The sequence below is a fragment of the Talpa europaea genome (genome assembly GCF_964194135.1).
Source record: "Talpa europaea genome assembly, chromosome: X".
NCBI lineage: Eukaryota > Metazoa > Chordata > Mammalia > Eulipotyphla > Talpidae > Talpa > Talpa europaea.
Genome location: NC_140081.1, coordinates 22,128,831 through 22,144,317, shown reverse-complemented (window position 1 = coordinate 22,144,317; position 15,487 = coordinate 22,128,831). Strand labels below are relative to the sequence as shown.

The following is a 15,487-nucleotide window of genomic DNA, read 5'->3' as shown; positions in this document are numbered from 1 at the left end:
ACCCAGCAGACTCCTAGACCTGCAGTAAGTAACAGAAAGCCCCAGCTGCCTCAGCTTGAAGCAGAGCAACCCAGCTGAGCCCCCACTTAGATCAGTCAAGTTCCAGCCAATCTGCATACAAATGAACAATTAAAAATAATTGCCTTTATAGATACAGAGTTGTGGGATGCTTTACTACATAGCAGCCATTGACTAATTAAATAACTAACCAATAGAACTAGGATTTTCACTTGGAGGTTTATGACCAACAGGCTCACATGTATAACCACTGTCACTTCTTTATAGATGAATGAATGCAGTTCACACAGGGACAAGGTATAAGGAAATGGTTTCTAGAGTCAAGGAGCAAATGAGAAAGAGGCTACAAAATTTTGTAATCTGAAGAAGAAACGTTTCATAATTTATGATAATACTTGGTGCCTACATTAAAGTATGAGGTCTTTGAAATCAGATTGACTCTCATTTCTTTGGTCCTAGTGCCTAACATTAAGTGGTACTCCAAATGTGTCCAACAAGTTTGAAGTAGCCAATTATAGGTTTTTAAAATATCATACATAGATATCATCCTATAATATTAACTCAAATGTATATACTAGCAACATAAACAATTGGAACTGAATTGCCCAGTTCAGCTTTAAATCACATTTAAAGATATTTTCAAAAGTATTCATTTAACTAAAGTGTATAAAACATTAGCATACTAAAATATTGAAAATATAAAAAGATAATAAAACTTTTTTAAAGTACTGAGATGGCCTGTTAGAAAGGAAAACTCATAGCAACAAATTTTGTTAATCTAATCATTTTAAAAGTGGTAATGACACAATATTTAAGGTTTATTTTGTCTCTCATGAAATAAAAATCTATAAAATTATATCCATTTCGAATAAGTGTTATTTACTCAATTCTCTGGAGAAAGAAAACTATGAGCTCAGTTAAGACTGAGTCAGTGAAATAGTTCCTATATTATAAACACTTAAAACATAATTTGACAAAAGAATTTAAGGGACTGTTTCAAAAGCTTATTCAGAAATAACTCAAAGCCAAAAAAAATTGCTCTGACTTCCAAATACATTAAAATAGTAGGTACATAAACATTACTGTGTCCTGTGTTACTTTAATATCATTAATAACAGTGAAATACTTGACTTTTATTTTTTAATTGCTAATGGGAGCGAGGACATTCTCCTAATAGAAGGGTGTCATTGAAGGAAGGTTGTTAAAAATGGAATTTCTGTCATCAAAATTTCATTTCCTTTTAGATATGACACTGGCTAATGTGTGGAGAATGAACAAGAAGGAGATAAGGGGAGACTTCAGAGAAATAATTTAGGTTGGTGTAATTACCAGGCAAGAGAGGATGATGGCCTGCTGTAGAAACGTGCCAATGAGACAGAGAAAAGCAGGATTACTGACATAATTAGAAAGTGAACAGACAGGATTTAATAATTGACTGAGGGTGGTGTCAAGGATCTTGCCAAGTTTCTGACTTGCCCAAATACATGGTGATGAAATTTAATGAAAAGGAAAAGTTATGGGAAGAAGCTGAGGAGTTTAGTTTTAGACAAGTTAAGTTGAAGAAACCTGAAGGAAAAAGGAGCCTTACATAGACCTGTGAGTAGTCAGTGACGTAAGAGGAATGGAAGTGACTGCTAGGAAGGGCTTGCTGATTGAGGACACATGCGGGTCCATGGTAAACCCTAAAGAATACTCAGTTAATGCACCCTTAAAAGGGCAGCTGTCCACAAAAGAGAACTGAAGAGGAAAGAGAAAAAAGAATAGTTTTAACATCAATAGTGAATATTCATTGAACACTTTATATACGTCAGTGTGGTGAGTATTTTGTTAATCATCACAATCATCGGAGTGAGGCACTATGTTCCTCTTAATGTGTACGTGTAAGTGAGGCAATGTATGTTGGAGAAGAGTCAATTCCTTACTTGGGGCCTCTCAGCCAGTAAGTAGTGTAACCAAGTTCTGGGGCCTGGAAAACATCACTCCAGGACCTGAGTTATTAACCACTGTTTTGTACAGGAGAGTGAGGGGTCATAGATGCCAGCTGTTTGTTTTTTTTTTTCTAAGAAGACAGTGGTGGTCAACTGTGTCAAACATTGCTAATACACCACGTAAAATAAACACTTAGACTTGTCCAGTGATGAGACTTTGGAGAGCACATGGGATGTGAGGGTACCTAGGTGGACTGAGATGAAGAGGCCTGTGCACAAACTGGTATATTTTTTGAATCTGAGTTGCTCTACCTTCTCTAGAGAATCAAGTTAGGCATTTGGGTAGTGACATATGCATTGTTATCTTGCCTTTGAAAGACTTTTGGAAACTATTAAGTAGACTTTTATGTAAAAGAATTTGCAAGATCAAGCGAAGGCAAACAGAGTGTAGTTTTATAGGGTGCTACTTGAAATAAAGAGTCATAGGGCCTCCCCAGTGGTGCAGCAGTTGAGTGCTGGGTTGTGAAGCTGCCCGCAGCCTCTGCAGTGATGGTTTGATTCCCGGCTGCTCCCTGGGCACAGGAGGAGGGTCTTACATGGCGCGCAGACCTCTCCTGCCGCCCGCTGCTCCCCTCAGCAGTGTGCTTTGGTCCTTCTGCCTACTCTGCTCCCCGCTCTGGCTCTGGTGAATTCTCTTACCCTCCCACGCTTCTGACTGTACCCAGTGCTTGTATAAATAAATAAATAAATCTTAAAAAAGACTATATTTTAAAAAAATAAATAAAGAGTCATATACCCAAAGCCATTGTTACTTCTTATACATGTTTGTTTGTTTTTTTTTTTTTTTAAGACTCCTTGGCTCTTAGCATGCCAATTATGTACCAGTCTCCACAAGTCTCCAAATGATTAAATTGTGGAGACTATTCAGAATGCTCATATAGGATTAAGCAGATGACTTCTGAATTCAAACGTCTTTCATTGAAAGCTTAGTGGTACTTTACTAAAACTCTGAGAGATTACCAAAACAAATCAATTAAACAAAGGCTTATTGAATGCCTGCTATATGCTCAACATTGCATTATACACGGAGAGTCTATGACACTGATTTCCAAGAAAATAAAACTGAAAACAAACAAACAAAAACACATATTGAGAATAAGGAGTACATCCTTCTTTAGGTGGTTGAGAAGGATTCTGATGACCACTCCTGGGTTTGGTCCAATTTAGCAAATGTCCTGGTTTACAGATGATCCCAAGCTTTTCCTAAACTGTAGACAGATGATGTTGACAATCCAAGGAAGGTAAAGCAGGCATTAAGAACAAGAGAAAAGGGCCTCCCTGGTGGTGCAAGGTGGTGCAAGGGGTTGAACACCGCACTACAATCCGCAGCCTCTGCTGCATGTGTTCAATTCCCAGACAGCCAGAGAGGTGGACCTCTCCTGTCTTGCCTGTGCTCCCCTCAGCAGTGTATTTCAGTCAGTCTGCCTGTTCTGCTCCAAACTCTGTCTCTGGTGAATCCTCTCTCCCCCCTGCATCTCTGGCCTGTGCCCCAGCTCTTGTATGCATAAATAAATCAATCTTAAAAACAAAGAAAAAAAAAACGAACAAGAGAAAGGTATATACTTGTGGCCAAAAAGTGCAAATAAATTTAAAAGAGGATGAGTTCTATGGTAGCTGTTCAAACCCAGAAATGGTGTGTAAAGATCACACTAAGGGGCCTCCCCTGGTGGTGCAGTGGTTGAGCGCTGGGCTGTGAAGCTTCCCACAACCTCTTCAGTGCCAGCAAGGGTCCCACATGGCGCACAGACCTCTCCTGCTGCACCCGCTGCTCCCCTCAGCAGTGTATTTCGTTGGTCTGCCTGTTCTGTTCCCTGTTCTGTCGCTGGTGAATTCTCTTACCCTCCCACGCTTCTGACTTACCCAGTGCTTGTATAAATAAATAAATAAATCTGAAAAAAAAATCACACCAGGAACTTTAAAAACTGTTCTATATCATAACACAGTAGTAGAACAAGTCGATTGACATATTCAAGGATACCGAGGGGAAGTGGAAAATAATTGCCATTCAAGGCATGCTAAAATACTCTTTTCTCAATCTTCAAAGATAAAAACTGAGAAACAATCGGGCATGAATATACCATAAAAATCATAAAAAAAAAAAAACAGTTCAAGTTCCCCAGCTCACAAAGTACTAATACTGCAGTTATCTTCAAGATTGAACCATGTCTTTTCAAATGAAAAGATAATTGCTACTTTGCAAAGGGAGGAGTAAACTCAGGAAACATTCATTCAACAATATTCTGCTAAATCCATGGATGGTTACTCCATGGGCTATGAAAATAAAGCATCATGAAGTTGTTATATAGATAAACTTTGGGGTCTACCATATAATAGCCCAATCACACTACCCCAGGCAGAAAAAAAAAAGATGTACAAATTATGAATCTGCTGAGTGTGGTAATATAATTACCTCTTAGCATATATATATATATATATATATAATTAGTAAACATTAATCTTTGCCTCTAACACTATAAAATATTTGTCACATAAAATCTTTTAAAAAGATTTTATTAAAATTATCTTTGGTTACTGAATCTATTTTCTGCGTAAGTGTTCTCCTCATGAAAATATATTGCTATTTTCATGAATATTTATATATTTTACTTGTACTTAATAAGAATTTTATGACACTTCACAGGTACTTGCTACTGTGAATATAAAATAGAATATCAATTTCGGTAATAGTGGTAAAAATATTATTATTCAATTCCAAGAATGAGAGACAAAGTTAACATTAAGAAAAATATGTTTCATTAATAGCAATTTGTTTGTAAGGTAATAGTAATTAACATTTCACAATACTCGATTTTAATTAACCAAGGGTAGTATTCACTGTGAAAACTATGTACACACAACATAGTAATATAATATTAATACAAGTAAGAGGCAAAGTGGATTGTTTTTCCTAAAATATATGGAACTAAGTCTAAAGCTTAATTTAACTTATTTTATTAAGTAAAATATTAAATATTCAATTAAAATTAAAACCATTTTTTAACTTCTAGAAATCTTTTATGGATAACAAAACAGTACAAATTAGTGATATTTTTAGAACAAAGGCTAAGACCAAAACTTTGAAGGGTTTGGAATAGACAAGTTAAGAGAGATTTTTAGAAAGTAAAATAACACAACTCCCTCAATTATGTACATACCACTATACTAATATACAACCAGAGACTCTAAAGGTCCATAGAGTCCATAATCACTTGCCATAAGAGAGTCCATCTTTAATACTGGAGTCAGATCACAAATGAGTCCAATATTACAATTCCACTGGCATCAGAAATTCAATCATTTAAAAACCAAAGCATGGGAAGTGAAATGAACAACATGCAATGAGGAACAATTACCAGTTTTGCTTGTTCATATGCCAGGAAAAAATCAGTAAAGGAACAAACTACTCATTTAGGCAGCCCCAGAAAATATCCTCACTAAGGATTTAAGACCTCCTTTATGTATCCAACAGTCTCAGAGAGAAATGCCCTTTCTGTCCAGGGCTAGTTCTCATGGCAGCATGGCCTTACCATCCCCAGATGGTAACCATCTCATCAGGAAAATGAAAGGACAAGTGATTTTATGCTTACTGTATGCCATCAGTAAAGAGTATCTGTGAAAACACACAATGTTTTGTGGAAATTCTTAGGTCCCAGTAAGAATTCCCAGAGAAATAATTCACCCAGGAGAAGAAAGAAGCCTATATTCTTTCCACAAAGAGTTAGGGAGTTTTATCATGCTATCTCTCCCATGTATATGGGAGCTATACACGTTATTATTAAATTTCTTTTCGGAGTTTTCTTTTTAAAAAATGTTAGTAAGAGGGCCTCCCCAGTGGCGCAGTGGTTGAGTGCTGGGTTGTGAAGCTGTCCGCAGCCTCTGCAGCGCCTGTTCGATCCCCAGCTGCTCCCCAGCCACGGGAGGAGGGTCCCACATGGCGCGCAGACCTCTCCTGCCACCTGCTGCTCTCCTCAGCAGTGTACTTCGGTCCCTCTGCCTGCTCTGCTCCCTGCTCTGGCTCTGGTGAATTCCCTCACCCTCCCGCGCTTCTGACTGTACCCAGTGCTTGTATAAATAAATAAATAAATAAACAAACAAACAAACAAACAAATAAATAAATAAATAAATAAATGAAATGATATTGCCTAAAAGAAGAGGCAAAAAAAAAAAGTTAGTAAGAACCTTCTAGGTACTTCAAAGTTGAATATGATTGAGAAAAAGAAAAAAAGAAATATTGAGGGCCTGTGACAGGTCAAGTAACATATTACAACCTCAAATATATTCATAACTAGCCACAGTATATTTTATTAACCACAGCTTATTAATGAGGAATCTCAAACTTCCTTAAACACACTTCCCCCAGATCACAAAGCTAGTAAGCTAATGTGCCCTAATTCTATCTCTGGATATCTCTAAGAACTATATCATGTCCATGACACCAACTTTCCTCCCATCCTCAGGGAGATCACCAGCCATCTGAGAGTCAGAATGTGTTAATCAGAATCATAAGGAAACAATTACATCTTTCATGAATTATTGCCTACCAGTCTTTTACAGTCATTCTATTTAAGGGCCCTTGGCTTTGAGTTTTTCAAATGACAACCATTTTTTTCTTTTATGAATCAGAGAGTCTATTAATATACTAGGTATACATTTCAAATTATTAACTTTCTAAAAGTGTAAATTAATTTATATGACAAACTACTTACCTGGAGCTTTTCCATAGTTAATGACATGAACCTCTTTACTATATACTTTACTATTGGCAACCAATGTTCCAAAATCAACTTCTGGCTCAATATGCAATTGACAGGATGGAATCAACCTAGGGGAGAAGAGAGGACCACAAAAATAATCTCAGCAATTATAACCTCAGTGAAATCTATAGGGGACAAATAGACACTTTATCTTAACTTCTTAAAAGATATTTCCATTTTCTTAGAAATCTACCAGTGGCATATTTGTCAGTCAAATAAATTGTGAAACAAATAACATGAAAACAACCTGAGACACAATTTTAACAAAGAAGTAGGACTTCATGCACCTAAGTGTGTAGTATACCGGACTGCAAACATATGAAAATTTATCAACACTTCTAAATAATCCATATGTTAAAAGGAAGTCTCAAAGAAAAAAATAATTTTAAAGTACATATAACCAAATAAAAACAAAATGCAATATATAAAAAATTTTGGGACACAGCTAAAGTGGTGCTAAGAGGGTCACTGATAGCACTATGTGCTTAAATAAGAAATGAGGAAATATCTCAATTCTAATTTCCAGCCTCAAGTAATTTGTAAATGAGAGTAGTATAATCCCAAACCAAGCAGGAAGTAATAAAGAACAGCAATCAAAGGAATTTAAAACAAAATGACCATAAATTCAGTGACAAAAAGCTGATTCCTTGGGGGGGGGGAAATCAATAAAGTTGATGAACCACTAGCAATACAAAAATAAAAGGGAAAGAGACACATAACCACCAACATCAGGAATGTAATAAGGGGCACAGTTATTCAGAAATAATAAGGTAAATGTCTGAACAAGCTCACACTCATAAATTGACAATTTAGATAGGAAGAGTTCTTTAAAAACCACAAACTACAGTAACTAACCAACATGAAAGAAGCAACCTGGATAGCTTCACAGTCTTGAAAAAGTTGAAGTCATACTTTAAAACATCCTAAAAGAGAAATCTTCAGGCTCAAATAATTTCAGTAGGGAATCCTACCGTTCAAAGAAATAACATCAATTTTAAACAAGTTCTTCCAAAGAACAGGAGAGAACATTCCCCAACTCATTTTATGAGAGCAATAATACTGTGATAGAAAAAATAGAAAAAGACATTACGCACATACATACATACATACATTCATACATACATACATACATATATAGACTACAGACCAATATCTCTCCTGAACTGATCTTGAACAACAACCCTCCAAAAAATGTGCAAAAATATGTGCAAACCAAAGATCTATCAAAAGACAATTCAGATTATACAAGGTATATCAAAAGACACAATCAGATTATACAAAGAAATTATAAAACTCAAGAGTAAAAAGCAAACAATCCAATTATCACTTTTTTCTGAGGAAAAGAAGGATCATATAGGTATATGTGTGAATTAAAAACACTTTAAAAATGAACACTAGCTTTATTTTTTATTTAAATATTTTATTTTATGTAATTCTTACATCTTTTTTCATCTTTGCACAATGTATGCATTTTCATTTTGGTTATATTCCCCATACACTTGCACCCTCCCCCCTTATTTTGACTCTAGTCCTTCCTTAATGAACACTAGCTTTAAAAGGTTATTTTACAATGAACAGAAATATGCTTTTTTTCAGTATAAAGGAAAATTACATTGTCCTGATCAAATAAATAATTTGTATAAAAGTTAATCTTCAAACCAGTTGCTTAGTTCTGTTATATTTATTATATCTGTCCACATTTTCCAGTCTGAAAAAAAAGCACCATTTTGATTATTTTAGAGCCAAACATCTGCATTATTTAAAATTCAATGATATGAATATGACAATAATTTAAGATTAAAGTGTGAATACAGGTTCACAATAATCCATTTAAAAATACATTCATCATATAAACAGAGTAGAATGGTATTTACCAGAGGCAGGGGGTTGCAGGAATTGGCGAGATTTTAAAAGCACAAACTGCGAACTAGTACATAACTAAGTTCTAGAGAGCTAATACACAGCAAAGTGATTACAGCCAATAATACCCTATTATAAAATTCAAGCTGCTAATAGACTAGATCTTAACTATCCCACAACAATAAAAAAATGATAATTATACAATATGATAGAAGTGTGAGCTAACATTTTGATGGTAATTATATTGTAATATTATAGCTGCATCACATGAACATATTGTACACCTTAAACTTACATAATGTTATGTCAATTACATTTCTGTAAAAAATAAAATTAACACGAGGAAAAGCCACTGAAGAAGTGTAGTAGCAGGTTAAGTCAAGAGAATAAAGTGAGCCAAGAAGGCAATGATGGTTCATTATGCCGCTAAGAAATGGAGTAAGATAAAGACAGAGGAGTTACCAATAGACTGGCAACATTCAAGAGCTGCTTCACTGGAAAGCTCGGGAAAATGGCCCATCTGGTGTTTATTGAACTGAGAATAGAAAATGAGACTGTAGAGACAAAAAAAAAAATTTAACAAGCCTTGCTGTCAAAAGATACCAAAAAATATGCTGGAAAATAGCCTGTGAGGTAAAAAAGAAAAAATGTGATTCTTGAATGTTTTTATGTTTTTAAGTTATTTTAATAAAAAAATAGCAGAAAATGTGTCTTCTATTTGTCTTATGACCACAATTTGCTCAAAATATGTCCTTTCAGTTCAGCTACAAGGAAACTCTCGATAAAACAAGCCATATTAGAGAAAATACAGAATACTATTTTGACCCTTAATTTTGTTTGAAGATTGCTTAAAATGATTGCAGGAAATATGAATACATACCCCATTAAAGGGATCTCTATTGTTTTATTTCCTATTGAAATAATCAGTTGGTCAAAAGTGTCTTCATTTTTATCAGGATGATATTCCACCATAGCTGTCATCTGAAGGCCAGAAGCAAGTGCTTTATCCAGATTGGTCAAAATCAGTCTGAACTTCAATGGAAGAAAAAATATCAAATTACACATCTAATCTCTTAAGAACAAACTATTGCGTGAACAATTATTGTTAGGAGTGTATATTATTTCTTCTTTTCTTTAAAGATTTATTTATTTATGCATTCAAGAACTGGGGTACAGGCCAGAGGTGTGGAGATCGAGAGGATTCACCAGAGATAGAGTGGGGAACAGAACAGACTGACTGACATACACTGCTGAAGGGAGCAGTGGGCGAGCCCAGGGAGGTCTGCTGCACCATATGGGTAGCTCCCTGGCCGGGGATATAACTCGTGCTGCAGAGGCTGTGGACAACTTCATAGGTTGAGTCTTAACCCCTTGCACCACCAGGGAGGCCCAGGAGCATATATTATTTGAAGAGACCATGAATGCATTTTTTTTGTTCATCTATTTCCTCCTTAATTACCTTTATGCCTATAAGGGTTCAAGAGTGAGTATCATGGTCCTGGAACAAAGAGAAGTTCCCATGGACATTGGGCAAATAGCTTTGGCCCCTAACTTGTCAGTCTGTGTTTGTCAATACAAGAGCTGTGGTCCAGTTTTCTTTTACAATTCTAGATACAAACCAAAAGAATGACATAGGGGCCTCCCCAGTGGCACAGCGGTTGAGCGCTGGGTTGCGAAGCTGCCCGCAGCCTCTGCAGCGCCGGTTCGATCCCCGGCTGCTCCCCGGCCACCTGACGAGGGTCCCACACGGCGCGCAGACCTCTCCTGCTGCCCGCTGCTCCCCTCAGCAGTGTATTTTGGTACTTCTGCCTGCTCTGCTGCCCGCTCTGACTCTGGTGAATTCTCTCACTCTCCCTCGCTTCTGGCTGTACCCAGTGCTTGTATAAATAAATTAATTAATTAAAAAAAAAGAATGACAATTTTTCTTCTGACTGCATAAAAATCAATTATGAAGTACTTCCTGAACATCCATAAAATAATGTTTGCTCATATCCAAAAATTCCTGCTTGAGTTTTAAAGGAAAATATTTTCATATACACATTCAACTGTTTAATAAATGTGTATTAAGAGGGTGAAACAGTAAAATGTTCCTTTCATTTTTACTGTTCTTAGAGCAATCAGGTACTTTTTGATTTAAAAAATAGTTAATAGTCTCCTGTGATGTACTATTTTATTGCAAAATAAATACTTTGCTTTCATTAAAATATGCAAATACAAACATGAATAAAGCATGATTCTATTTATATGAAACTCAAATGCAGACAAAACTAATCTGTGGTGTTAGAAATCAGTATAGTGGTCATCTCTACAGGATGATAACTCCAGGTACTGTAGGGAAACTTCTGGAGTGCTGGAAAACTCAAAGTTTCCCTCAATACTGTAGGGAAACTTCTGGAGTGCTGGAAATACTCAATGAATTGACCCAAGGGCACATACATATATAAAACATTTATCACGCTTTACTTTAAAGATATAAAGATACACACTACAGTGCACATAAAATAGTACATCATTTTTTTTAAAGTGTAAAAAGCATAACATGACAGTCCTTCATCTCATGGCCCTCCTACTCACTACCGTACATTTTACTATGTGCATACAAACAAATATATGTACATTTAACAAAAGACATCATAACATCTTCCCATTTCTGTACATGTAAGTCCAGCTACAGCCAATATTATTTATCATTAGGACTATCCCATGAAAAAATTTGTTATTTATCACATCTTTCAGACCTTCTTATCACCATTTCTATGTCAAAAATCTCTGAGAACACGTGGTCATAACAAACCAATATTCATCCATTTATACACATGATTTAAAAATAACTCTGAGGTGAAATTCTATCAACTTTTAAATCAGAAGATGGGGAAAGTGTCTCAGGACATTAATTTTGCAGGTTTTCAGACCTGCATTGACTCTCCCATTAGTTTCTGAGTTGTGAGGGGAGGGCTGTGTCCTTACATTCCTCATACCTACTGTCGATTACATAGTAGATACTCAAGAAAAGTTTGTTGAAATATGAAATAATAAACTATCCCACTCTCCTATGTAGCTAGAGTAAGCCGGCACTGTAGGATTCAAAGAGTACTTAACAGAATTTTGTTTTCATAACTCTACACTATTATGAAAGGTATATATGGCTGTTAAGGGGAGACAGTCATGGAAGCGCCTTCCCTCTTTTCCAAATTCAGAATGAAGAAAACTGAAGGTTCTAGACCGCCTTAACCCCATCCAGTCCCCAAACACAAAGCAAAAAACAAATGAAACCAAACAAAAAGGTGAGCACACATCTGCACAGAGAAACCTAAGTCACAGCTCCCCAGGAAGCTCAGTCCTGCCTCCACCCCCCAACCCCCAAGAACCGGGTGTCTGCTCTGGGGGACAAAGTAGGCGCCCGGTGGGGAAGCATTCTCAGAGGCCTGGTTTCTGAGGTCCTGCTCCAAGTATCCCTGGGTGTTACCTGTGGCTTGATCGGCTCCTGAAACCTGATCTTCTGGTTGCTGCGGCCCAGGTTGTGTACTGTGATTGGGAGGCGGTACACCCTCCCAACAAGCGTGTCCATGAATTTTAGCTCCGTCGGGGTCACCCGCAGCTGTAAGTCCTTTCTTGGAATCTCCATGTCCCGGGGGACTAGCGAGACCCTCTCGGTCCCCATAGCCTCCCATTAAGTAGCCGGTTAACGGTAGCGGACGACCTACCCAGGACTGGGGCGGACGCCGTCGCTAGGCAACCACTGGCCGCCGCGCGTTTGCCTCAAGCCCGGCCCTCATTGGCGCCGCCCAGGGATCGTGATTGGGCGAAACGATTGGTAGCTGCAAGCTGAAAAAGAGCGGGATCACTGTTACCATCCCAATAGCTGCAGAACACTTTATGGCCGCTCAGTTCCCTGAGGCGTCTCACTTTACTGTTCCCTGGCAGGATTTCAGGATGGCATTGGTGGGGAGGGCGTTTTCCTTGACCTCTCTTAAAAACTAAGCTTAAATAAGAGTGGAACTGATGTGCCCCAGGCCTATTAAAGCAACAAGATGTAACAGTGACGAGGAATTCAATGGAAGCAAGTCACGATCCCTTAGCAGTTCTGCTCCGTGACCTTTAGTCTAAAAATGTAATAGCAGTCCTCTGGGTCTGCAGTTAAAATCCAGATTCTAAACTGTTCACAATTTACAGGTGAATAAATTCCTTAAGGACACCAGGCAGACTGCTGTCTCATAAATTCCTTAGTTCCTCATTTGCAAAAGTCATGTGCTTGCATTTTTGACTAAATGTTGGATTTCAAGATCTCACATAATTTAATCCTCCCCCCCCCAATAAAGTTTGAACTTTTGAATTTTGAAGCAGAGGATTCAGCTACGCAGTGCCCAGATTTTTTACCTGAGGAAACGCTAAATTAGTAAAGTTGTATTGTTTTAAGTTGCTGTTTGTGGTAATTTGTTGTACAACAGAAAATTAATAGTGTATTACTAGTGTTTTGATTTTTGTTTCTTAGGTAAGAAATGTGTGCATGTAGTTTAATTTTCATTTTCTCTTATTATGATGGAAATGAACATCTTTTCATTCATTTAAAAGTCATACATATTTCCATTTTCTATCTACAGTCTGTTCATAACTGCTTTCTTGGAATGTCAATCTATTGCTTATCAATTTATATAGTAATAAGGGAGTTACCTTTGCCTGTTATAGGATTTGTAAACATATGTGTATGGGTGTGCCTGTCTCCCTCCATATCTTGTTTTATTTATGTTTCTAACCATTGTGTTAATCAAATATGCCATTTAATTTTATGGCTTCAGAGTTCATAAAGTATTCGTATCTGTTCATAAAAAAGCCTTCCTTATGCCAAGATTATACAAAAGTTCTTCCATGGTTTCTTACGGTGCTATAACTGTTTTGTTTACAACATGTACATCATTTATCCATGTGAAATTTATCCTTTTTAAAAAAGATTTATTTATTTATTTAATTTATACAAGCACTGGGTACAGTCAGAAGCGCGGGGGGGTGAGAGAATTCACCAGAGCCAGAGGGGAGAGCAGAACAGGCAGAAGGACTGAAGTACACTGCTGAGGGGAGCCGCCGGCGGCAGGAGAGATCTGCGCACCATGTGGGACCCTCGCCCGGTGACTGGGGATCGAACCAGCACTGCAGAGGCTGCGGGCAGCTTTGCAGCCCAGCGCTCAACCGGCTCAACCACTGTGCCGCCAGGGGAGGCCCGTGAAATTTATCTTGACAGAAAAATGGAATATCGATCCAAACTGCCCCAGCATCATTTATTGAAAAAACTTACAACCTGAATTTCAAAATATGTTCCCTCAAAAGTTATACATAGTGCTTGGTTAATGACACTTAACAATTGGACATTAATTCTCTTGTTAACACTTTCCCTGATCTTTTCTCTGGGAATTTCTTATTGAGTTTTCAATATTCCTATCAAATTTACTATCACCTTGGTATACTGATTTACCTAATTTTTCTCTTCTATTTTTTTCATAATTGCATTTCTCTGCTGATTTAATATATCTAGGTAATTGTTCCAAATTATTAATTATTGTTACTATTAATTTTCACTGATTGTTTTCAATATGTCCTGATTTTTTGCCCTTTCCCTTTAGTCTACATTTCAATTCAATTTTCTTCATTTCCCCCTTTGCTTATGCTTTTGCTTAAGTAGAAATTGTCATTTCTTTCTATCCTTTATTTAAGAGTACAGTACTTTGTTGGTGAGCCATATAACACCAGTGTTTTAGACAGAGCTAGTTTGATTGTATAGGCTTTTGTATCAAATTTTATTAGGCTATAAGATAATGATGTCTACTGAGTTATAAAATGCATCCACCATCAAATCAGAAGCTGATAAATGAGAGTGGTTGATGGCTGAAATCAATGTGAAAGAAAGCCCCAAGGTGATGATTATGAAAGCTATTGTTCATCAGATGGTTCAAGAATCTTTCACTCCCAAATTAATTTATATCTCTTCATGCACTTTATTTCCTGTTTGACCCCAATGAATCCCAGAACCCCTTTGGTATTACTTAAAATAAAATGTACAAATCTATTTCCAAAGGGCTTGTGAGACTGGCAAAATAAATGAGACCATTTAAACTCCCTTCTATAACCAAAGAGGAGGAAAAACCTGTAAAACAAGTAATGAAAAAAATCTTTGCAATTACAGGTTCTAAAAGAAATATATATATATATATATATATATCTTTACATATAACTTCATATATTCATTTTCAGTATGCTTTCCTTATCTATGAGTCTGTAAGTAGCTGATTTTTCATAATAAAGAGCAAGTTCTTAAAGAGATACTAATGTTTTGAAACTAAAGTGGGACAGGGATTCCTGCAATTATAGTTTCTGGGCCAAGCATGGGGAGGTGGGGGTGTGAAACAGAACATTTAGTTTCTGTTTAATAGTTGAGAAAATATATAACTTTTCCTGTGTCTCCAATTCCATGATATAAGTTACTATTGGATAAACTGTCTTTTTCAACCTTGTTAAGTATATATTAGCAACTTTCCTCTGGCCCTCTCTAGGAAGTAGCTTTTGAAAGTTGTCCTATTTTGTCTCTTCCTCCAAAAAAAAAAAAAAAATCCTCCTCCACCTTCTCCTCCTCATTTCTCTTTTCCACCTTAACCCTCAATAAACAATATTACAACCAGATCTACATGCAGTTTCCACAAATGGCAGGCATTTTTTTTACATCAACAAAATTTAAAATCAGGAAATCCCTGAATCTATGAGTTATTTGATGTAATTTTGCAGGGATTCTATATCACACACACACATATGCAAACATACACAAATAAGTGTCAGTAAAACTGACAATCTGTCAATGTCAACATCTGGGTATGATATTAT

At 36.7% G+C, this 15,487-nt stretch overlaps 1 protein-coding gene across 1 annotated transcript in view; it reads right to left on the bottom strand.

The window, feature by feature from the left end:
- The window catches only part of CFAP47 (cilia and flagella associated protein 47), a gene marked incomplete at both ends in the record, with an annotated part of 326,556 nt that extends 314,275 nt beyond the window's left edge, over window positions 1-12,281 (bottom strand). The window contains 3 exons of the mRNA XM_084258887.1: window positions 6,713-6,828; window positions 9,501-9,652; window positions 12,087-12,281. Of these exons, the coding sequence (XP_084115013.1) occupies window positions 6,713-6,828; window positions 9,501-9,652; window positions 12,087-12,281 (463 nt within the window). The remainder of the gene's footprint in view (window positions 1-6,712; window positions 6,829-9,500; window positions 9,653-12,086) is intronic.
- Window positions 12,282-15,487: the final 3,206 nt, after the last annotated feature.